Source organism: Mesocricetus auratus, unplaced genomic scaffold (assembly GCF_017639785.1).
Source record: "Mesocricetus auratus isolate SY011 unplaced genomic scaffold, BCM_Maur_2.0 Super-Scaffold_100022, whole genome shotgun sequence".
Classification (NCBI taxonomy): domain Eukaryota; kingdom Metazoa; phylum Chordata; class Mammalia; order Rodentia; family Cricetidae; genus Mesocricetus; species Mesocricetus auratus.
The window spans coordinates 33,711,391-33,736,687 of NW_024429203.1; the positions used below are offsets into that span (position 1 = coordinate 33,711,391).

At 40.0% G+C, this 25,297-nt stretch overlaps 1 protein-coding gene across 7 annotated transcripts in view; it reads right to left on the bottom strand.

Moving 5' to 3' along the window:
- The window catches only part of Nrg4 (neuregulin 4), a 69,941-nt gene extending 46,732 nt beyond the window's left edge, over positions 1 to 23,209 (bottom strand). The window contains exons 1-3 of one of the 7 annotated variants that reach the window (XR_005870291.1): positions 19,467 to 19,735; positions 18,579 to 18,655; positions 16,795 to 16,888 (exon numbers count right to left, since the gene is read on the bottom strand). Coding sequence is in view for 5 of the 7 variants with exons in the window: in XM_021226842.2 (XP_021082501.1) it covers positions 16,795 to 16,888; positions 18,589 to 18,598 (104 nt within the window). In the remaining 2 variants the exon portion in view is untranslated. Of the gene's footprint in view, positions 1 to 16,794; positions 16,889 to 18,578; positions 18,656 to 19,158; positions 19,319 to 19,466; positions 19,736 to 23,184 lie in introns of those variants that run through there. The other 6 variants (XM_021226842.2, XM_021226841.2, XM_040729894.1 and 3 more) reach the window with 6 other exon arrangements.
- Positions 23,210 to 25,297: the final 2,088 nt, after the last annotated feature.

The following is a 25,297-nucleotide window of genomic DNA, read 5'->3' on the forward strand; positions in this document are numbered from 1 at the left end:
AGGCTTTAAAAATAAAAATAAAGACTGTATTAAAAGGGAAAGAAAGTAGAGGTAAGTTAAGAATGGATCAGCATAGAGGCATTCCCAAGGCAACAATTTCCGTAAAGTAAGTAAAGTGAAGCCGCAAAGGAACTGGTCCAGAAGAGAGGAGCATACTCCCAGGTCCTCCCCTAGTGCAGGCACGAGGGAGACGCCCAGTTCCTCCAGTAACAACCCATGACAATATTTGTGAAGTTCTGTCTACCAAAGAGATTTCTCAGAGACTCAATGCCTAAGGTTTTTCCTGGGAGCAGTCATGACCTCACCTCTGTCTAGCATACACCATCTTTTCCCCAGATTTGCAAAAAGAAAGCAGGTATTCAGTATAAACTGCATTGCTTGCACAATGAGTCATCCTCCCATTTAGAGAAAGTTTTACACAAGGAAAACCCCATGCCAGTCAAATGCTATGCAAGAAGGCCTTTTAAAAGGCGACTGTCTCAAGTCTGTTACATTAACTCTATTCCATACATCTTGACTAATACAAACAGGGCAACCTCATCTGTTACAAGACAATTGTGAGTTAGAGCAGCATTGAGTTGGCATTGTCCTCTATCGTACTAGTAAAGTCCAAATTAAGAAAAAATTCTGCCGGAGAGTGGGGTGGGGTAGTGTGAACCTTTAATCACAGTACTTGGAAGGCAGAGGCAGGTGGATCTCTGTGAGTTCTAGGCCAGCCTGGTCTACAAAGCAAGTTCCAGGACAGCCAGAGCTATTACACAGAGAAATTCTGTCTTGAAAAAACCAAACCAAACAAACAAAATACAAGCCTGGTTTTTTTGCTGCCTCTGCCTGGGCTGTGCTGCAAAATGCTCACCCAGGTGGTGATAATGAGGGAAAGATGGTGGGCTAACCAACCTAGAGACGACCCAGGCCCAGAACCAGGGTTAGGAGTTAGCCCACTCCAACATCCACTTCATCTATGAACTGCTAGACATGTGAAGGGACCACTGGCCTTGCAGATCCAAAGCTACAGGGTCTCCATGACACAAGATAACAACAGGATATCCAAGAGGAGTTCCAGAGGGCACAGTAGCAATAGGTCAGAGGCTTGCAACCAGACCAGTGACTCATTGCAATGAACACTTGCGAGTAAAGATGTATGCACTAAAGGGTTAAAAAGAAAAAGAAAATTTTCTACTTGGTAATGGAAGTGCTCCCATATATAGTTGGTAGAAACTGAAATGCTGTACCGAGCAACTCCACAATGTCTACCAGAATTACAAATGTGTATCTACCCTTGAGCCCAGCCAGCCTCTTGAATTGTGCATCTGTAAACAAAGGGTTATCCATTGTGGCATTGTTTGCACAAAACAACCTGAACTAACATTGTTCATGTTCGGGCCGATGTTGCTTTAAATAAACCAATTGCACTGCTAGTCCTTTAAAATTACTCCATACCTGGGACCTACTAAATGGGCTTCAGGGGAAAAGAGCTCGTCACCAAGCCTGACAACCTGAATTTGATCCCCAGAACCATGTAGTGGAAGAAAACTGACTTCCAGAAGCTGTCCTCCACAGGTGCACTGAGTATGCATGTCCCCACCTCCCATACACATATAAAATAAGTAAATGTTTAAAAAACACAAATACGTAACCAAATATAGTATGTAATATTCGGTAATAATAAATAGCTATCAGTGGTTTATGTGTTTCCTATATTATACGTTGCAGTGTTATAGACAGTGAGCTGTCTGCTTGTGAAGTTTTCTATTAAGAAGTGAGCTGTGTTACACTAGCAGTGGGATTACACACACAGAAGCTATGTTGGGCGGCCTGTCTTGCGCCACCCACATTTGCGTAAGTACGTGATCATGCTGGCACAAAGACAGAATCGAGTAACACATTTATCAGAACATGCCCCAGCATTAACTTAGGGCTGTGATATGCATCAGCTTATGCCAGAGGAGAAACAGGCTTCTAAAACTGCTCACATGGGAAAAGAAAATAGACACATGACAGGAAGGGGCGAAACACATCGCTTGGACTTTTTTTTTTAGCCCTGTGACTTTATCTTCAATTAAAAAAATACCAACTTCTGGAACCTACACTAAAGTAATGGTAGGAAATGGTTGCTAAAGAATAATCATAGTAAGAGAAAACTGTGTCCTGAGACTCCTGCCCGTTCCTGCCAGACACTGGTAGATCTCTGGACAAACAAAACTGTTAATTCTCCATGTTCTGTATGTCACAGTGGAGATTAACCCTGAGAAAGGCACACACTGCAAGATCCAAGGAACCAGCCAGCGATACCACTTATCATCTGAATAAACAGATGTTCCGGCTTCTGTGTTAACTTCTGGGAGAGATTATTGGATAGAGATAGTGGGAGTCTGTCTATAGATGTGAACCCACAGAGCCTGTGGGAGAGACTAGAAACATGACATTTTCCCAGATAGTACTACATGGAATCATGGAAAAATTAGAAGAACACCATTTGACTCAGATCAGCACCAGGATGCTTACTCCTTCACAGAGATGCAGGTCCCCCTCTGACCTCAGTTTGCTGTTGCCAAGGAACTGCTTTTAATAGTCTGGGAGCATGACGATGACTATTCGTAGAGATTATCTGCAACATCTCAGAACACCAGCCATTGAGATGGGGCAGTGGGGAAAGGTGCCACCAAGTCTGATGACCTAGTTTGATCCCGGGAACCTACATGATGGAAAGAGAGAACTGACTCCTACAAGTTATCCTCTGATTTCCATATGTACAGGGATATACATGTACACACATAAATTTAAATATAATGAGGATCTTAGAATATTAAATATTTTAATTCTGCTAACTTTTGGGCCATTGCTTCTTCACATATACATATATTTATACAATATAGGACATATGTTATATGCCTGTGATATGACATATATTATTGAATAATATATAATGTATAACATAAAGATAAGATAACATATATGTCTGTGGGACATTTTAGTGATTACAGACTGGAGTGGGAGGAATCAGCCCACTGTGAGTGGTGCTGCCCTTGAGCAGGGTGGCCCTGGGTTGTGCAAACAAGCCATGTCAGTAAGCACTGTTCCTCCATGGCCTTTGCTTCAGTTTCTGCCTCCAGGATCCTGTCCTGACTTCCCTTCAAGACTATAACCTATGAGGTGAAATAAACCCTTTCCTTCCGAAGATGCTTTTAGTCATGGCATCTAGCAAAGCATCAGGAACCTAAGACAGAGAGACTCTACTCCAATTATGCTATCAGGCAGAAGGCAAAGACTCAGTACCTACAGGATATCCACAGTAACATCTCTGTTCTTTCCTTATGGATGTTGGCAGTTTTGTCCATTCTTTCTTTGGGTCCAAAACAGGAGGATCGCCATGAGTTTGAGCCCAACTTGGGGTACATAGTAAGTTACAGGCAAGTCTGGGATACAGCATTTATTCTTGACTCAAAAAATATTTTGTAGTAAGAGAACATATTCTATGGCAAGGGTCAGAAAATCTGTTTTCTGTAAAATGAAAGAGACTATTTTAGGCATTGTGGTTCATAGTGTCTATAGCAAACCTCAAAGTTATCAAAAAGCAAATATAGATGATATATGAACATGTCTATGTTTATAAAAGTATTCATAAACATTGAGGTTTGAATTTCAAACAAATCATCCATGTCATAAAATATTCTTTAAAGATACTTTCAAATGGGAAACAATTATTAACTAATGTTCTTTAAAAATTGGTTTTGGTCCATGGGGTTGTTGATCTTTGTTCTGTAAAAATTTCAATCACAAATTTACTAAGAGATTTCTTAGTTCAGTACAAGTTATATCTTGGCAATTGTATCATGAACACTTAACAGAATGTAAATTATAAGTTCTTTTGGTAGCAATTTGATCCAGTGGGGTGGTTGGTAGCAGTTCTTAGGATATTCTGACTATCAGCAACTGAAAGATGAGTATTGACATCTCTAATTAGTGGACTTACCTATTTGCCTCACTGATTTTTCAAATATTTCCTGCATTTTCAAATTCTGTTGCTAGTTTCATACATATTTATGATTATTACACCTTCCTATTTAGCAGCCCTTTTCATTATAAAATAGTTCTCTTAGTTAAAAAAGTCTCTAAGGGCCAGAAGCACTAGACATCTGCAGCAAAACAGGTCCAGGCAGATGAGACCCACCATTGCACACATGAACTCACAGTGGCTGTGACTGCTGGCACCAGACCTGCATAAGATCAAGCCAGGCAAAATCCCCGCACAGACCAGGGAGGAGCTGGTGTGGCTCCACCCCTAGCTGAACAGCTAATTTCAGTTGGTGTTTACTGGGGGAGAAAGTCTGTTTTCTTCAGGGGTATAATCCCTGAGAGGTCACTATGCTCCAGATGGCCCTATATCCCTGCACATGCAGGCAGCACTAAGTGGACCCCATGGGTTTTAAATAAAGAGCAGAGCAACATGAAGCTGGGAGGGAAAAGGGGTAGAGGGTTAGGAGAAGAACTGAGGGGAAGGGCAAAAGGGGGTGTATTAGATCAAAACATATATAAATTCTCAAGCAATAAATAAAGACATTTTCTACTTAAAAAACGTAAGATATTCCTCTCAGCTCAGGTGGTACCTGCTTTGAGGCTTGTGTCATCTGATGCCACTAACATGACTCCAGCCAATGCCTACTCTTTCCATTACTGTGTCTTACTGAAGTTTTTATCCCTCTCATTGCCCTACTCCCTTTCCCCACAGTCCTTCTTCCGTGTGCGTGCACGAGTGTGTCACTGTCCGTACTTCCCTTAGCAGGCATGTGTAGTCCATTTACAGTTAACAAAGTTGATAGGTTGATCCTGGTCTACCCTGGACTATTTCTCTTTGTACCTTTAGCTGCTCTATGCAGTTTTCTTTTTCTCTTCGTGGTTTAAATAGTTTTTAGAATTTCATTCTAACGTATCTGTGAACCTTTCAGCTAACTCTGTATTATGTTCCTGAGGTTGCAATATTTACTCTTTTTTTAAACTTTTGTTATAATTTATTTGTATTTTATGTGCATTGATATTTTGCCTGCATGTTTGTCTATGTGAGGGTGTTAGGTCCTGGAGCTAAAGACAATTGTGAGCTGCCATGTGGTTGCTGAGAATTGAACCCAGGTCCTCTGGAAGAGTAGTCTGTGTCCTTAACTATTGAGCCATCTATCCAGTTCCTGCAATATTCATTCTTAACTTGTCATAACATCTTCCTACTCTACTGTGTCACTGACATCTGCTCCTCTCCATGGTCATGGGTTGTGCCTCTGCATGGTGTGTTTCACAATACATTTTTGGTTTAAATAGTCACATATATCTTACCTTTGCAGAAACTTAAGAGAAAGTTTGATAGTGTATTGTATTAGTCAGGGTTCTCTAGAGTCACAACTTATGGAACGAATCTCTCTCTCTCTCCCTACATGTGTATACATATATGTAGGGCTGATGAGGCGAGGGAAGGCAGGTGAAGAACAAACCCTTCTGTCTTTCATTGTCCTTATACAGGCTTCTAGCAGAAGCTGTGGCCCAGACTAAAGGTGTGCCTTCCAGCCTCAAGATTGGGATCAAAGGTTGTCTTCTTGTCTCAAAATCTGGATCACAAGTGTGCCCTCCATTTCTGGATTATAGTTCATTCCAGTCATAGTCAAGTTGACAACCAAGACTATCACGTGCATGTACAATTTCACTCTTTAAGTGTTCTTCATGCCCTTCTGTAGATTCAGGCATTGTTTTCCCTCAATCTGGAGAGTTTTACATTTCTGCTAATGAGGGTTTACTGGCAATGAATGATCCTCGGTTTCATATATCTGAAAATACCTTTCTGTTGCTTTAACAGCTTTATTGAGACATAATTCCTATATAATTCACCCATGCAACATTTATGGCTTAATGATTTTAGTATATTCATAGGGTTACTATCCTAAAATCTAATTTTAGGATTTTTTTTTTTTTTTTGGTTTTTACGAGACAGGGTTTTTCTGTATTGTTTTTGAGGCTGTCGGTCCAGCCCGGCCTTTTAGGATGTTTTAATCCTGTCTAAAAGTAACACCAATCCATGAGCAATTAACCCCCATTTCCTACCTCACTGCTAATCTAATTTCTGCTCTATAAAGTTGCCATCAAGTTCCAGATATGAAGATTGCCTACAGGGTTCTACCTGGAGTTATCAGGGCTTGCCCATGGGCAAAAGGCCATTGAAAGTGGGAAAACTCACATGGTAGTGGCCCCCTTTCAAATGCCTCTTCCTGTTCTGTTTCTGCCTACTCCCAGTCTGTTTCTGGTGCCTTTCCCACAGCACTGTTGGATTTGCAGAGTCCACCATTTTTATCTGAAGGTGGGAAAGACACTAGCGTTTTCTACAGGACAGGTTTAAACCAAAACTTGTTCTGAAAATGCTCAAGCATGAAAGAACCCATGGGAAGAAAATCAAGGCACTTCTCTTAGGATGAAGTAGAGTGGTTAGTTAGCCTCACACATAGTATTCCTGAAAGGCAAGATTTAGAAGAAAAATGTGTAAAAGAAAGTAAGTCAGACAATACTAAATATGTCTTACACTTTGACCACATTTAGATTAACTGTTGAGTATAAGCAGGAAACTGATATGGTGTACAATACTTAGAGAGTGGGAGGATTTAAGATTATTTAATTCAAAATTAATTACAAAATTAATGAGCCAGAGCTGAACAAAGCAAAGTCCCTTTAAATGTTGAGGACTGGCTTAACATACACCAACATATATAAAGAGCTGTCTGCCTAGACAAAGTGTTGGTTGCAAAGAAACCCAGGTATAGGGAGGACACAGAGGCAAACATCAGTAATCTGTATGTAAGTATTATCCAAGTTCTGGCCAGAAGACACAGCGCAGTTACAGCCCAGTTTTAGATTTTCTCCTCTCATGGGAGTAAATGCATCTGGGAAGTTACACATTCAAATTAGACCACTTTCTTGTTTTTTTTTAAATCAATACTGTTCTAAACTAAACAATGTTCTGATTACAAATTTGGCTTCTTATCATGTCAGTCCATAGGGAGAGAAGATGCCTGGCTCTCACTAACTCAAGCCTGTTAGTTATATCCGTTATAAACCAATAAGTAAGCACACTCATTTTAGGCATGAGTTTATGTAAGCCTGGTCAGTGTATGTCTGATCATGACGAGATTCACTTACAGTGTTGAAGTACAAGCTGTCACACCATCATGTCCACATAGTCCTTGCCACAGTTTTCTGCAATGCTATTAGTTCCCTAGACAAACTAATACTAACTGCACTGAGTAGTGAAAATCTTGCTTTAACTACAAGAGTTTGAGGCTCATTTTTCATATTGTTAAACAAATAAGCTTTGGGTTTTTTTGTTTGCTTGGTTGTTTGTTTTTGAGACAGGGTCTCACTATGTAGCCCTTGCTGTTCTGGAACTCACTACCAGACTGGCCTTAAACTTAGAGATATCCACCTGCCTCAGCCTCCCATGTGCTGGGATTAAAGGCACATACCACTATACACAACTAAGCTTTGTTTTTAACATAATATGAATGCTTAACCACATAAGACAAAAAAGAATAAAGATAAAATTCTGGGGAAGGAGTACACCGAGAAGTTGGGGAAATTAAATTAATTAGTTCATTTAGAGAACTAGCTGATGGTCTTGCATATAAATCTCCCTAGATGCAGAAAAAAGAGACATTCATTCACAAAACTAGAAAATGTGCCAAAATACTTCCCAACAAATTATTGTTCAAGTGACTAATTGTTTATTTAGATCATTTATCTTCAGAATGACAGCACTGGATCTCAGTATGTTTATTATTATTTTATCTACTTATAGTCTGGTGGGAATCAAATGAAATGGTTATATCAGAACGTGAAAGTAAACAGTCTAAGTCAAAACTCAAAAAAAATTCCAATGAAATGCATTCTGGGAACTGCATAATGAGGCTCCATAAATATCAGTATTGCACACTTCCATCTGATCACCAGTATCACTGCTATATTTGGAGTTTCATTTCACACATATTGGTTGAGATATCTTGTAAAAAGAATGAGATAGGTGTGAAACAGAGGACACTGCCTGTCAGTAGTCTTAAGGTTTCCCTTCCTGCAGGGTCCCCCTACCCCTCCCCGCCATTTGAGCATTTTCCCAATTTCATACTCTATTAGACTAAAAAAAGTTTGAGATGTTCTGAAGAGCTGATTTGTTAATGGGAGAAGTAAACTGTGAGCTAAATAAGAGTGAAAGCAGTTTAGTAACATCCTTGTACAAAGTCACAAATAAATTTAATGAGTTAAATTTATCCACTTGTATCTATCCCTAGTGGAAAGCAAGGCGATTAAAAATTTTTGGTACCAATTCAGCTTCATGGAAAATTTAAAAACAAACAACATCACAAGATATTTGTGATGGTTATTGTCAACTTGACTAGATTTATAATCACCATGGAAACACACCCCCAGGCATATCTGTGAGGGTGTTTCCAGAAAGGTTTGACTGAAAAGGAAAGCCCTGCCTTGACTGTGGGCTGTGGTCACAGACTGAATAGAAAGGAGAAATTGAACATCAACATTAATTTCTGTCTCCCAAGGAAGTATGGAATGTGATCAGTTGCCTCATGCTCCTACAAACTAGAAGCCAAGATAAACCCTTCCTCCCTGTCATAGTTAGCTCCACCTGTCAACTTGACTTAACCCAGCATCACTTGGGAAGACAGAAGCTAATCTGAGAACATATCTCCATCAAATTAGTTTGTGTGAACATCATGGGAGTCACCTCAGTGGTTAATTGGTGTGGGAGGGCCCAACCTGCCATGAGTGGTGCAGGCCCTAGACAGGAAGGGCTGGTTTACGCAAGAAAGGTAGCTGAGCGGGTCACAGGAGGTGAGTTACTAAGCAGCATTCCTCCAGGGTCTGTTTCAATTCCTGACTTGAGCTGCTGGCCCAGTTTCCCTGTATGATGGACCAAGACGCACCAGTGTGAATCAGATAAACCCTTTCCTCCTCGTGTTACTTTTGGTAGTGTGTTCATTACAGCAGCAGCAAACCAATGCACTTCCTTAAGTTGCTTCTTGTTGCCTTGTAGGAAACTCAAATACTAATGGTTAATGCGGCAAGTGTTTTCCCATTCACTCTACAGTCTAATGCTCAATGCCAACCTGGCTATTTTCTCAGCTTGGCTCTGCTTCCTGGAAAATATGGCTCTTGGGTTATGGGAAGGACTAGCAAGAATTGGAGTGTTTCAGGAGATGGCTTAGGTGCCAGACTTGCCAGTGGCTGCCATCCCTTTTGTTCATAACCACTGTAAGGATCTGTCACATGGACCCAACCTAACTGCAAGCAAGACTAAGAATGAAGAGGAGCAGATGAGTCTATACCAGACATTAAGAGCCTCTGCTACAGCACATAGAACAGAAAATGGTAAATTCTACCTGTAGAGCATCTTTCATGTATATATCCCATCATGAAGGATAGAAATCTTGGGTGAGTTTCCCAGCACACTGTTAATTTTGCTCCTATATGATGAGAACTCAACAACTATCAGAAACTTTACAAACAATAAAAGACTTCAACAAAGGACATCTTACTCAATAACTATTCTACACCTGTTCTATATGGAATGAAAAAAATCTAAATTTAAACTTAAAAATAAAAATTAAAAAAAAAGATAAAAACAAGTTTTTTATGGAACTTACATCCCACCCAAGGGAGTTAGAAAATAGCAAATAAATCAATATATATGCATATATATATATATATTTTTTTTTTTTTTTGGTTTTACGAGACAGGGTTTCTCTGTTTTGTTTTGGAGGCTGTCAGTGCAGCCCGGCCTTGAACTCAGAGATCCGCCTGCCTCTGCCTCCCGGGTGCTGGTATTAAAGGCGTGCGCCACCACCGCCCAGCTAAAAATAAATCAATATTATGAAGTTTATCAGCAGAGGGTGAGAGGTGTGGCGAAAAGAGTAGGAGCAGGAAAATGGGTATCAGTTTCCACGGAGAGGGTGATAAAAATATGATGTAAGGGGTTGTCCTCGAAGAAATCACAGAGAAAGCAGGTGGCAGAGAAGGAAAAGATAGATGGGCGGCATCTGAACTCAGAGCCCTCCCAGCACAGGGAGCAGCAGGGAGGCTGTTGTGGCCCAAGAGATGGGTAAGGAGTCAAGAGTAAGACCAGAGGCCAGAGGGCAGCAGGAAGCTGTGTCCTTGGGGCTTTACAGGCCACTGGCTTTTATCTGAGTGAGAAAGACCCAGGAGGGTCCTAAACATAGAAATAATTCATGACTTAAATTCATAGAGAAAACTGCTTTTAATAATAAAACATAAACTATACGGAATAAACTCCCTTCGGGAATGTTCAAAACATTTGTATCATGCTGAGGACATTCCTGAAGTATATGAGAGACTCTTTGAACAAACAGAAACACCTGTCTCAATCTTGGGTGAGAAGCTTCAGGGTTACAAATTCTCCTTACGTAAAATTAATGCAATTAAAATGAAACCCAAGTAACATGCTCTATCTCTTCTGAATGGATGAGTGAATTTTAAAGTTTGTATGGAAAAATAAAAAAGCAAGGACATCTATGGGCAGTGGACAAAGACCAGACTCATTATATATTAAACTACTATAATACTTCAACAGCTAAGGGAGGTGGTTACCGGCACAGAAATGGAGAGTAGATGCAGGTCCTGTCCTGCCAGCATGCTCATGGAAACTGACAGCCAGAGGAATAATGCTGGGAGGACAGAGTTGCTTGTGGTTTCAATCTGTTTGCTCCAAAATGTGTGCTCAAACTTAGTCCCCACTGTGTGCTTCATACTCAGAGCAAGCTAGCATAGGCTCCCATGAGGGTGCCAAGAGCCAATTTTTTGATCTTGGCCATACTAACCTCTAGAGCTGAGGGGAATACCTTTCTGTTGTTTGAATATCTTGAGTGCAGGAAGAACACACTAAGCAAACATTTTAAAGAATGTAAATTTAGAGGAAGGGCTCACACCTTTAATACCAGCACTTGGGAGGCAGAGGCAGGCGGATCTCAGTGAGTTTCATGTGGTCATTTTGTTTTATTGAGGTCAAATTCTGTTATTTCTTAAAGCCCTTAGAGTTTCAGTCAGACTATGAAACATCCTTCTTGGTCTGCAGTTATAAGGAATTTACCTTTTTTTTTTTTTTTTTGGTTTTTTCAAGACAGGGTTTCTCTTGGACAGCTTGGAGGCTGTCCTGGAACTCACTCTGTGGACCAGGATGGCCTCGAACTCACAGAGATCCACCTGCCTCTGCCTCCCGAGTGTTGGGATTAAAGGCGTGCACCACCAATGCCTGGTAATAGTTGGGTTTTATACATTATATGGATATAGATCTAAATTTATACTCCTTTTTTTTTTTTTGTTTTTCGAGTCAGGATTTCTCTGTGTAGCTTTGTACACCAGAACGAGTTCCAGGACAGCCAGAGCTACAATGAAAAATCCTGTCTTGAAAAAACAAAATACTTAAAAGTGAAAATTTAAATGCCATTTAAATACCAAGCAAAAATTATCAAATACCTATTTTAGGAATAGAAGACATATATGCAACAATATCACAACAACACTCTAAAACAGGTTTTACTGATGAAGACTTAATTAGGGTGTGTAACATGTCCAGGGATCAGAAATCTTCAACTTTAAGGTGTCAGTTTTCCTCATGTGGTCTAAAGATTCCATCTCATTTAAAGGCCTATGGACCTTTGCTCTTTTTCTGGAAGTGGAAAATTCCAACATTTATCTTTGACATAATGGTAAACCAGATGAAAGTGTCCACAGAGAGCTGAAGCCTCGCTGCAAAGAGTCCCGGCCACCAAGCAGTCAACCTATTATTGCTGTTGCTCCCTGCCAGGAGCATGTGTAGATCTCTCTGAAGGAATGTGACACCAAAGGCCTTAAATGATCTCTATGGATTCCACTTATAATGTCTGACATAGAATAAAGAAGTGACCAGGCATGGTGGCACATGCGTTTGGTCCCAGCACTGGGGAGGCAGAAGCAGGTGGATATCTGTGAGTTCGAGTCCAGCCTGGTCTACATAGCATGCCATGTCTAAAATAAATACATAAATAAAATGGCTGTATGAGCGCTCAAGGTGATCCAATCAAAACTGAGTGTCTCTTTATACAACACAACAACAAACCCATATTAAAATCCTTAGAGACTTTTAAGATACGTTGATCAGCTGGGCGTTGGTGGCGCACGCCTTTAATCCCAACACTCGGGAGGCAGAGGCAGGCGGATCTCTGTGAGTTCGAGGCCAGCCTGGTCTACAGAGCGAGTTCCAGGACAGCCTCCAAAGCCACAGAGAAACCCTGTCTCAAAAAACCAAAAAAAAAAAAAAAAAAAAAAAAGATACGTTGATCAACCAAAATGTTCTTGAAAAAGAAAACTGGAGAACTCTAACTATAAAAGTACAATATTAAAATTCTGTGATAGGGGCTGGCAGGATTGCTCAGTGGGTAAGGCTGGTTTACACCAAGCAAGGTAGCCTGAGTTTGATTCCTGGATCCCACAGAGTGGAGAGAGCCAAGTTGTCTTCTAACCTCCATACACGCCATAGCATGCACACTTCCCCCCATATAAATATGTGCTAAATTAAATTGTGAGCCAGGCGTTGGTGGTGCACACCTTTAATCCCAGCACTCGGGAGGCAGAAGCGGGCGGATCTCTGTGAGTTCAAGGCCAGTCTGGTCTACAGAAAGAGCTCCAGGACAGCCTCCAAAACAATACAGAGAAACCCTGTCTCGAAAAACCAAAAAAAAAAAAATTAAATTATGATAAAAATGTAAATGCAGACTATGGACCAAATGGAGCAAAATGACAGAGCCCAGAAATAACCCCTCACATATAGTCAAGTCAGCAAGGCTACGTGATGAGGAAAAGACAGATTTTCACCACACAAGGCTAGAAAAACTGCATAGGCACATAAAAACAAAACAAAACAAAACAAACAAACAAACAAACAACAACAAAAACACGTAACTCATACCAAACACAAAGTTAATGTAAAATAGAACAAAGACCTAAACAGAAGATGTAAACATCTAAGGGGAAAGCTTGGGGGGGGCGGGTGTCTGGCAATGAATCCTTAGATATGACAATCAAAGAAAAACTACTTAATTATGGCTTAATAAAAATTTAAAACTTTTCACATGTCAGGGCTCATGTCAGTGTGACACAGAGCCCCTCTGTCTGCTTAGACAGGATGCAGAAGGCTTCCCAGATACTGGCAAAGCTATGTCCCTCACAGACAGAGGAGACAGCAGGGGAAGCAGCAGGGCTCAGCACACGTGTTACACATCCTGATACACGCAGTTCAAGGCCCTAGAACTAAAGGCACATGCCCGGAATCCCCGCCAGCATGGCTTACATAAGAGTTTCAGGGCAGCCTGGGTTACATAAGAGTTCCAGGGCAGCCTGCGCCAGTGTGAGATCTTGCTACAAAACAAATGAAGCAAAACACACTGAAAAGATCAGAAAGAATCTTTAAAACACAGTAGAAATCATAAGGGAAGACGGTTAAAAGTTGATTTTAAAATTCAGTAATAAAACCAGAGAGACAAAATTTGTTTAACTCTTAATAAAATGGAAAACATTTTAGATATAAAAACATTTAGGATTTTTTTAACATTTATGATATTTTTAAAGCTTACTTTGTATATTTACAGACATATCTAAAAATTCTACTTAGTCAAATCCTCAACAAGGGACAACTGGCTAGCCACTCTAATGTCAATGAGATGTGTGAAGATAGAAAGCATTATTGGGGATGAAGAAGGCCACTATCATATAATGGTAAGAAGGAAATTTTACCAGAAAGCAACCCATTATATATTTACATGGGCTGAATAATATTACTTCAAAATATTTTAAGCAAAAAATTAGCAGAAACCACACTGAAGATTCAAAATGACAGAAGGAACTTTTGGTGTAGCTCCTTAGTTATTGACAAACCAAACAGATAAACACGGAGGAAGGCTATCAGGGAAATAAGAAGCTTGGACGAATGGACATGAACGACCCTGCACCCATCACTTGGAATCAACTTCCTCCTCTAGCATAGGTTGACCACTTCTGTCCATGAGCCAGGCTTCAGTGCCAGTTTTAGCCATCATCAAATATTTTAGCCATCATCAAATATTTTTTCTTTTTTTAAGACAGAGTCTCATGTTGTCTCCCAGGCTGGCCATGCAGCACTCCTACTGTCTCCAGCACCCTGAGTAGTGAGACTATCCATGTGAGCGCCATGCCCAAGAAACGCTGAAGAATTCATATCAGTCCCTCAATTAAAATGTTAGCTTAAAATCACTTATTTAAAAGACTGACTAGATACATTATATAAAGAAAGCCAGAGTGTGTTCTGAGAAAGTTCAATGAAGAAAAAGTACAGACAAGGGGAGAAAATGCCACATTGCATGCGGGGAGAGATTGTATCAGATCTGTAACGCATATTCAGGCATCACCACTGTGGTATTTCTTTTCTTTTTCTCATTGTGGTATTTCTTTTCTTTTTTTTTTTTTTCCCTAATTCACTTACCTGTTTTACTACAGAATACTGATCACTGGTTCAAAGGTAAAACTATTTCGAAAACCTCACCATGAATAATGGATCCTTCAGTCAATACAAGATACATTTACAGGTGGCGATACGGAATGGGGCTATTTATATTCCAGTCAGAGTGCTGAGTATGTAAATGACCCCAAGTATAAAGTTACAACTTTCACATGTTTCTGTAGAAGTCCACATGGAGAAAAAGTCAGCTTGGATTTGTGGCAGGCGGAAGGATTAGGGGGGAAAGTGGCTTAAAATAGGAGTGGGTTTTGAATGTGGCTACCTAACAAGAGGCAGAATAGTTGAAAATTCAAGGTAAGCAACATAATCAAAGTGCATCTAATAGAAACAGCACTTCCAGATCAGGCACTGACCAAGCATGAAGTGAGGGTCACAAAGGTAGGTTTGGTACCAAACTGTAAACGGCTAAGCAAACAATTAATGTTTTACTTCAAAGGTAGTTGATGTGCAGGTGAAGGGTCTGTTCAGTTTTCTTGATTTATCTGGTACAGCGATGTGAATGGGACTCCAGGACTTAAGTTTGTAGACTATTTCTGTTGGACAAGCCTGGGGCCTGAGCTAGTAGAACAGTGGTAAAAACAGATAGGACTGAAGAGATTAAGGGCAAAGAAGAAACCTGAATTGACAACTGGCTGAACCAGCAAGACCAGTTAGAAGTGAGTCTGTTTCTTGATGGCAAGATGCTTGGGGACACAGGAAGTAGGAAGGGATAGAAAATGAATTTATCACGCTTGGATGTTGGTATTTCAGTCTGTTAATGAGAACTATATTAGAAATGTAGTCCTGAAGTCCAGGGAAAGCAATTTATTTTCTTATAAAACAATGCATGATTTAAAATGTCTCTCCTTCAATGCTCCTGAACACTCAAGACTCCCTGTTCTTTGACTCTCAGCCTTCCTTGTCCTTCCATCCCATGCAGCCCTGACTCCTCATCCTCCAGGATGCTGAACAACTCTTGGTTACATGATTCATTCACTGCCAGAAAGGACCAACCCACTAACCTCTTGCAGTGACAATATGCTGACCAGCCTTCAAAGCCTTCATTCTCTACCCATCCCAAACGCAGAGCGTGGTTTCAGCTACTTGTTAATTACTGTTCAAAACTGGAAATCAGGAAGAAACTAGATACATTTTTAAATTTAGTATTTTACAAGAAAAACTGACTATTCTCATTCATTGAGGGTAACTATTTGGAAATGCACTAAAAATACACTTATCTAAGTAAAAATGCTGCAGAGGCAACCAAGCTTCCTTCCCTTTTTAATGAATCTCCAAATCCTGGTATTCCTTTTTTTTTTTTTTTGAGACAGGGTTTCTCTATGTAATTTTGGAGCCTATCCTGGCACTTGCTCTATAGACCAGGCTGGCCTTGAACTCACTGCGATCCGCCTGCCTCTGCCTCCTGAGTGCTGGAATTAAAGGCGTACACCACCAATGCCTGGCAATCCTAGTATTCTTAATACTGCCTTTTGTTGTTTTGACACAGGGTCTCACTGTGGTAGCCCAGTCTGGCCTCGAACTCATAGAGATCCACTTGCTTCCACCTCCCTAGTGCTGGGATTAAAGGTGTGCTCCCTCGTGTCTGACTTCAGTGCTCTGTAAACATTCAGTGCAGACATCTCAACGGTTCAAATGTTCTGACCACAATGTGATTAAGCTACACATTAAGGGATTATAACAAAGAAAAAATATAGAGAGATTTAAAAAAGTCATAATGGAAAACTTTAAAATAAGAACTGAATGAATAATTGGAATTTGGAGGATGACCTATGATGTCTTTCAAATCTCTTAAAACAGTAGGTACTATGTATTAGAAGAGAAAGTTAAAGAGCAGTTAGTTATTTTGTTATTTATGTATTCTAAGTTTAAAGCAAAATGTCTTGTTTGGGTTTGTCATACTAGTGATTTCTCATGATGTTTTGCTAGCAGTGTTGAACAGACTGCTTTCCCTAAACTGCTGCAATTCAGAAGGCTCTCTCCGGCGTGCTGTTTGTAATCTGTCTAGGTCGATAAGGACTGAGACAGTTTTGAAAATGAACACCACACTGAGGCTTTGTTTTGTTTTCTTCCAGAAATTATATAATTGTCCTACATAAAGAGAACAGAGCATGCCCACTCCCCTCCATCTTACACTGTTTACCTTTTAAATCCCTACTCAAGTCAAACGATGAGAACTGCCATCACCCTCTCCCCCAGTCCATTTCACTCACCTACAGAATGGGCTGGGAATAGTAGGTATCACATAACAAATCCCCCCATTCAGGCAAAATGACCTGAGGCTGGGGCCACAGGGCTCCTCGTGATCTACAATACACATGCATATGAAATAGAGAAAGCTGGTTAACCTCTTCTGATGCCGCCAAGAATTGGAATGTCTCATCTAAGAATTAATCAGCATTTATGAGAGAATGATTTATTTTTTCTCAAAGTGAAACAATCTTATTCTGCATTTCACAGGCAAGGCTGTCTATCCCTTTGAAAGAAAAATCATTCTGTCCTAAGGGTATGGCTGCAGATAATAATAAATTTAGAAGCTATATAACAGAAATAAGGAATCTTCACAGTTAGACTACAGCACAGTAATGGGGGGCTTGCTACAAAGTGGACCTGTCCCTGGAGCAGTTCGGAGATTCAGTGTGGCATAGACACTTCCTGAACAAAGCTTGTGTAGATTCTGACTCTACTTTTTATGTCTCAAATATATTTTTAAAATTCTGAAATTGCAGTGGGAAAAGATTTAGATAAGTGAAGTAGATTCTGATTCCTAAAAAAAACAAAAACAAAAACAAAAAACCCTACATATCCATGTCAAAACCCAAAGAAATATAATCTAATAAGGTTTGATTTGCAAGGGTATTTCAGTTATAGCTTGAAGCTGTAAAGAGTAAGGCCTTAAGGAAAACCGAAAACTTAACCTGTTGCTTAGATACAGCCTAAGCGGTCAGAATATCAAAGAAAAGAGCCAGGCATTCTCTGCTTTCTCTTTTCCCTACTTTTTCTCCTGATCCACCTTCTCTTTCACCCTTTGACCTTTCATCAACTACTCTTTATGACGGGGAAATTGAGAACTTCTCCTTAAAGAGACTGTCATATTGCTTCAGGATTGCATGCTGCCCGTTCCTGTCCAGAATCATCTACTGTGAAGAAGAAAATGCCATTACTTCCATGTGGCATTCAATTTGGAATTTAAAAATATGCCATTAAAAAATCCCGCTAATATAATGACTTCCAGAATACTGATATCTGTTAAGATATAATTGCAAGGAGCTCAAAATGCCCAGTCTGAATTTGAAAAGCTTAAATTTTCCTTTTACTTTGGAAATGAGAAAAAAAATGTTCAGCTTCACATGGCAGCTAGGAAAGCATATAAAAAATATAAAATGTAAAGAGGGGAAAACTAGATCTACAAAGACTAAGTGTTAAAAAGAAAGTGAATTGGCCCAAACTAGTTTTTTTAGACTCCCTTTTCTTTTCCTGTACAATGCCATGCTTCTTAATAATCTAACTTCCAACGTTATATAGTATTTTAGGAGTGATTTGGCTAATAAATAAAATGCCAATATTATTCCATCAGAATTAGGAAAGGCAACAGGTTTTAAAATTAGGGATGGAATGTGACTGTCACAACTGGAATCAATGTCTTTGATTTTAACCGCATTACAGACGCTCTCGGAAATACCTGGTGTTTTATCAGTAAAGAAACTCACCTGACCTGAATTACTACCTCTGAATCTAATTTTATTCAGATTTCATTCACTTAGTATTTGAGAAGTTGATACCAGATAGAAAGCTAGAATCTACCACTTTGTAAAAACAACAAAAAACCAAACAAAACATTTAAATAAGAAACAAAATAGTTTTATGTTATATAGGTGTTTTAAAACTAATATTTTTGGAAGGTTTTGCATGGAGGACAATATAGCTTTATATTAATATACATTTGTTGTCTTATTGCTAAATAAAACTCACACATAGACAAAAAGTATGAACTTACAAGAAATTACCTGTTGGCATCTTAATTTTTAAATAGCTTCATTCTTGGTGAAAAGGATTAGGGTTGAAAGACCGCACCTAAAATAATTCAAAATTTATATTTTAGGGGAAATTATCTTGCTTTTAGCTACACATGTAACCCTGAACATGAACAGAGGAAAGAAAGATCAACATTAAAAGGTTGGCTTTGGAGAAATGCTTCAGTGTTGCCGAATGTGCATGGAGACATGCAGCAGCATGTTCAACTGAGCCATCTGAAGGGACATTTGTGCTTTTCCATGAAGCCTCTCAGAAAGCTAACGTCTCAGGAGAACCCATAACCTCCCAGTTTTTCAACTTGCTGAAAATGGTCAAAGAGCATTTAAAAAGTTTTGCACCTCTGTCACAACTTTAAAACTTTTATAAGAACACTTCTAAGTTTAGTAGAGGTCACACATTCCACTTGTCAATCAATTGACAGATGCCCTTCTTTAAAACAGTGTCCGACATTTGGCAAGGCAAGGTGACAAGCTGGTGTGTGACATTTGCTATTATAACACAAGCATTAAAAAGAGCTGAGGAGGTGAAGCATCTGTACTTACATTGTGATTGCAAGCTTGTGACGTAGCACACAGACTGTGGTGGAAAGTTTAGTCTACATTTCATATAAGAACAGGTGCAATATTCAAGTTTTTCCTAGACCTATTTCTTTTACAGACAAACAGAAGGAGAGGGAGGGAGGGAGAGAGAGAGAGAGAGAGAGAGAGAGAGAGAGAGAGAGAGAGAGAGAGAGAGAGAGAGAGAGAGAGAGAGAGAGAGAACAACCAAGAACAAACACACATGCACAGTCAAAAGTATATCACTGACTCATTCTGACTTTTACCCCCCCCCCCAAATGAACAGGGCTTACCTCAACAACAATTTATATTCCCATACAAAAATTAAATTTTGCTAGCTAGACATGCAGAGTTTCCCAAATTTTCGAACACTGAGAGCTCCGGCAGTGACTTGCCCTTTACAGCATGTCAAAAATCTGATTAATGTGGTTTCAGTGCGGGCGAGGTCGAGGCAGACCAAGGTGTGCACAGAGGTCAGGAGCAGGCAGCCCGGGGAACCACTCCCACGTGTTTCCAAACTGCAATCGGGCAGGGCTTCGCCCAGAAAAGGAGCTGCACTCAGTGGCACCCCTACCATGCTGTCCAAGCTCCAAGTTATGAAATAAGCCACATTCTTTAGAGTCTTCACTGATCTCTGCATGTCTTGATAACTCACAAGTATTATGTAAGCGTGTGGAGAAAACGGGATATTGATGTGAAACTAAGGAGCTTAAAAAAGAATTTCCCTGTAAACTATGTACAATCTATATGTAATGACCTGGACTTATGAAACTGAAGACAACAGCAGTTGTAACAGAGCTCACGCCTATGGTGCCAACCTGAAATGATGCAACTAATGGGTCTGACAATATAAGCCACCTGAGAACTGTGACAAGGTCATTTGTGCGTGCTGCTATAATCTCCTTGAACTTGTGTGTACAAGTCCCGCTGTGGCTCCTTGCAGTCATCCATCCCCTGTCTCGTACAATCCTCCTGCCTCGTTCCGCATAGATCCCTGAGCCTCACATACACTAAGAAAAGTTAAATCATGCTTTAAAATGTTAATCTATAAATCTGTTTACATGAAGTATGGGTGGTCCTTTCACATACTTATATAAAGTATTCTAAGTATTTAGATGGTTATATATTTTTTTAAATCACAATTCAGGACAACATCATTACTTCATGGGTATAAAAGACAGAAATAAATACATTTGTTCTCTAATATATATATATAATATATATATAGAATAAGCTTTTGACTACAGACTTATTTTCATTGTTACATATTACCTCCCACATTCAAAGGGAATTTTTATAGCTATAACAACTACATATATATGTATATATAAACTATATATTGCTATATATTAATAAAATTTTTATAGCTGTAGTCACTACATACATGTATATATACATACATACACACACCCATATAGGTCATTTTAGCATATAGTATTTGAGACTGAAAATGAGATGATAAAAATATCCCTTATTTTCATATGTCAATATAACAATTAGCATAGGATTGAGCACTAAAAGTGTATGTGGGAAATCACTTGATCTTAAGCCATTCAAGATGTATTTATTAAGAGACATATCACAACAATTTGTATTGAGTATCTTTTATACACTAGAAATAACAAGGAGAGCCATGTAATTCCTTATTTTATTAAGACAGAATCTTTCTGTGTGGCCCAGGCTTACTTAACATTTATAGTTCTCTTGCCTTAGCCTCCCAAATGCTGGGTTTGCAGATGTGAGCTACCTGGATACATATGATTCTGTTTTAGAAAATAAAATTTAAGCTAGCATTTTACTGAATGGAAGCCCTGGTACTTAAGAACAATTTCTCCAGTTACCTGTGAACAAGTGTGCTAAGTGGTAACTATCTTTTAACAAATGCACACTTCCTATTGGTCACAAACATAAAACAAGCAACTAAAAACAGTCTTGGCTCATTTGTTATTGTGGTTTGGATCTTAAATGTCCCCCCCTACCCAGCATTTATGTGTTGGGTGGTTTGGTCTTTATCTGATGGCATCACTGGGAGGTGACAGACTTTAGGAGATGGGATCTAGTGGAGGAAGTTAGGCCATTTGGGATGGGCACTTTGCTGGGACATAGGGCCCCTGGTATATCCTGTTTCCTGGACATCATGAGATGAAGAGCTTTGCTCCATGTTCTTTGAGGTGATGCTCTGATGGGGAAGTCCTGTGTATATGTCAATAAAGCACTGTTGGCCAACAGGGAAGCAAGATAGGTGGGACTAGGAGTCCAGGAGGACTCTGGGTAGGAGAAACACAGGGAGTCATCATGTAGCTGCCTTAGGGGTAAGAAGCCCAGACCCTTTTCTCCGGTAAGAGAAATACATAGATTAACAATTATGGGGTAAATACTTAAGTCAGAGCTAGCCAGTAAGAAACAAGCAAGTCCAACAGCTTCATAATTAATACAGCGTCTTGTGTGTTATTTGGGGACTACAACGTGGCAGAGCCCAGGTGACTGGTAGGGAAAAACCAAAGTGGCTGGGAAGGAAAAGGCTTCACTCTACAATGCTCTGTGAGCCAAAATAAATAACTCCTTTATTTTACGTCTCTTGTGTTTTTCCATTGACAGAAAGCTGACACAAAAACTCACGTGAGATTTTTACTTAGAACAAAGATAATTTCGTATGGCTCAATCTACAATTCTCATCAACTCTTATGTATGTGTGCTATTTTATTATTTAAGACAGAGTCTTGCTGTGTAGCCCACATTTAACATTTACATGCTGATGTATGATCCTAATGAACTATTTTATATTACTCGAAAAGCTGGGAAACAATAAAAAAAGTACTTGTATTATTCAGACGATCTAATTAGTGTTCGTGGATAGATTCATGAGGCATGCAGGGATAATACACCTTTTTTTCATGAAGTAAGGTCTCTTTTCTTACCCTCTTGAAGATGATTAAAAATCACTCTACATTTTATCTGCATTTTATTTGACTTCTTATAGGTAGGAAATTAAAGAGTAATGTGATTAATTTTAGCATCACAAACATTAGCCTGTTAACCATGCTATTTGTTTCAGGCATTTCCCTTTCATTTCCTTAGACATCATCTCTTGCAAAACTCTCCTCCCCCTGTATCTGAATGGCTGTCCTCTAGAATCGCTACTGACCACACAAGCTGTTGTCTCAAAGCTTCTCTTCCCTGGATTGAGTCCTGTTTCCTAGATGCCCTGTCTCCCATTGTGTTCACTCTCGTTTGGTAGGAACTCATCACCTAACTTTCTGTACCAGGACTCAGTATATACTTTGAGCTTCTGCATAATGAACGACATTCCTTTTCTCTTTACACATGACAGCATTCAGCTGGTCATACCAATGTACACTGAAAAACAATACTGTACCGTTATCTTTCAGAATGCAGCAGCAAAGACCAGAGTGCCATGACTGTTCAATCATTAAAACCTTGCTAGTTACCAATTTTCCTTTTTTTTAACACTTTTTATTATATATTTAAATTAGAAACAAGCTTGCTTTGCATGTCAGTCCCAGATCCCTCTCCCCACCACACCCACTCCCCACCCCACTATGCCCACTCCCCTGCCCCCCACCAGCCCCTTCAGCCCCCCACCCAATCCCCACTCCATTTCCCAGGGAGTGTAAGGCCCTCCATGAGGGATCTCTAGAGTCTGTCATTTTGTTCCCGGGAGGGCCCAGACCCTTCTAGTTATCAATTTTCTCATCTCCCCTGAGTATGTGAAGTTTTTTATTTCTGCTGAAGGTTCTAAAATTTCATAAGAATGTTACCTAAACTTATCCTTGGGAAAGTTTTCAAATAGTGCTGGATAGCCATGTGGGTCCTTCCCAGCTGAGGGCTTGTTGTAGTGTAAGGTTTAACTCTTTTGGCTTTTGCGGGGGGGGGGACACAACCCAACTCCAAAATAAATCATACACAGAGGCTTACTCCTAGTTATGAATGCCCGGCCTTAGCTTGTCTTGATTCTAGCTAGCTTTTCTTAACTATAATTAACCCATTTACCTTTCTCCTCTGGGCTCTTATCTTTCTTACTTCTGTATATCTTACTTTTCTTCTTACTCTGTGACTGGATGGATGGCTGGGTGGCTGGTCCTGGATGTCCTCCTCTCCATGTTCTCTCGCTGCTCCTCTCTCCTGCCCTGTTTCTCCTATTTATACTTTGCCTGCCAGATCCTCCTATCCTTGCTCCTGCCTTGCTATTGGCTGTTTGGCTCTTTATTAGGACCATCAGGTGTTTTAGGCAGGCAAAGAATCACAGCTTCACAGAGTTAAACAAATGCAGCATAAACAAAAGTCACACACCTTAAAATAATATTATACAGCCTGTGCTCTTTAAACTTCAAAAATCCATCTATTACAGGTTTTGCTAGCTTATTCCCCTCTACCGTAGTACTCTGTAGCATAGATTTGGGGAATTCTAGGTTTATCTCCATCACATCTACATTTTGTTACATGACCCATTTTTAGACAAATTTCCAACTGCTTTTCAGCTGCACCTTGCTGCATTCTTGCCTTTGACTTAGGAATACATCAATAAAGATCTCTCTGTTTGCATATCAATCCCATATCTGTTATTAAGGAATGCAATAACTTATCTAATTTCTCCCAATATATGAGTTAAAAACATCTTTAGGACTGGAGACATGACTGCTCTCCCAGAGGACCAGAGTTCAAGTCCTAGCATCCACACCAGGCACTGATACCTACCTGTAACTCCAGCTGCAGTGGCACTCAACATGCATATATCCACAATACATGTAATTAAAAGTAAAATCTTTTTTAAAAGACAGTATTTCTAGGTTCTGTTTGGTTCCCTTCATTTCTTGACTTCCAGGACCAGTATTAGTTATCGGGATCTTCTCTAATCCAAGTGCTTTTCCTTGACTATTTGAGAAGCCTTGACTGTTCATGTTTGAGCTGTTTGTTCTTGGTTGGCTCTTCCAGATAAGAGGTGCAGATTCCGCTGATATTGCGAAAGTACATCTGCTTCCCAGCAGACCTCACACCCTGATGGGAATAGCATTCTGTACTCCCTGTACCTGGGCAGAACATCTGACTGGCAGCCTTGTTTTTGGGAAGAGCTGGCTAGGAGCTGCTGACAGACAGCCCAGCTATCAGATGACACAAAGAGAGGAAACTTCTTTTACAGCAGATGTAAATCCATTAATACCCTAGGCCAGATTGCTTTTGTATGATGCTTCATCATGAGCATCATATATATGTACATATGTGTTACGTGTGTGTATATGTGCATGTGTGGAGGTAGGGTGGGGTGGATGGGGTCTGGGGGTGAGTTTGTTTCATGAGACAAGGTTTCACCTAGTTGAAGTTGGCCTGAAGCTATGTAGCCTAAGCTGGTCTTAGACTTGTGGCAATCCTCCTGCCTTAGCCTCCAAAGTGCTATGACTAGGGATAGGACTTGAGAGGAGAGCAGCCTGGTATATAAATCCAAGCAGAAATACCTGACAGTTTAAAAATACTTTAAGGATTACAAGCACTTAAAATCACACAGAATTACGTCACACAAGCTGCTATTGTTTGAATGCTTATAGCACCTTAAAAATTAATGTTGAGCCAGGCGGTGGTGGTGTACACCTTTGATCCCAGAACTCAGGAGGCAGAGGCAGGCGGATCTCTGTGAGTTCCAGACCAGCCTGGTCTGCAAGAGCTAGTTCCAGGACAGCCTCCAAAGACACAGAGAAACCCTGTCTCAAAAAACAAAAAAACAACAAAAAAATTCATGTTGAACCTTAATTTCCAACGACAGCATGTTAAGAGACTAGACTTTTGCAAGGTGATTGAGTCAAAGGGGATCCTCCCTCATGAATGGGACCAAGATCAGTGTTTACTCTAGATACCTGTGTATGCATGCATCTCTCTCTCTCACACACACACACACACACACACACAACATGCACTTCTAAAAATTTGTTTTATTTTATATATTTTTTAAAGAGGCCTCATACAGTACCCAGACTTCTCACTTGTCACTTTCTGATGCTTCTTGAGAGGACACTAGCTAGGTTCTTCTTCTTTGGAGGACTCAGTAACAAGGCTCCACAACAGAAGCAGAGAGCAGACTGTCTCACTGCACCTTGACACTGGATTTCCAGGT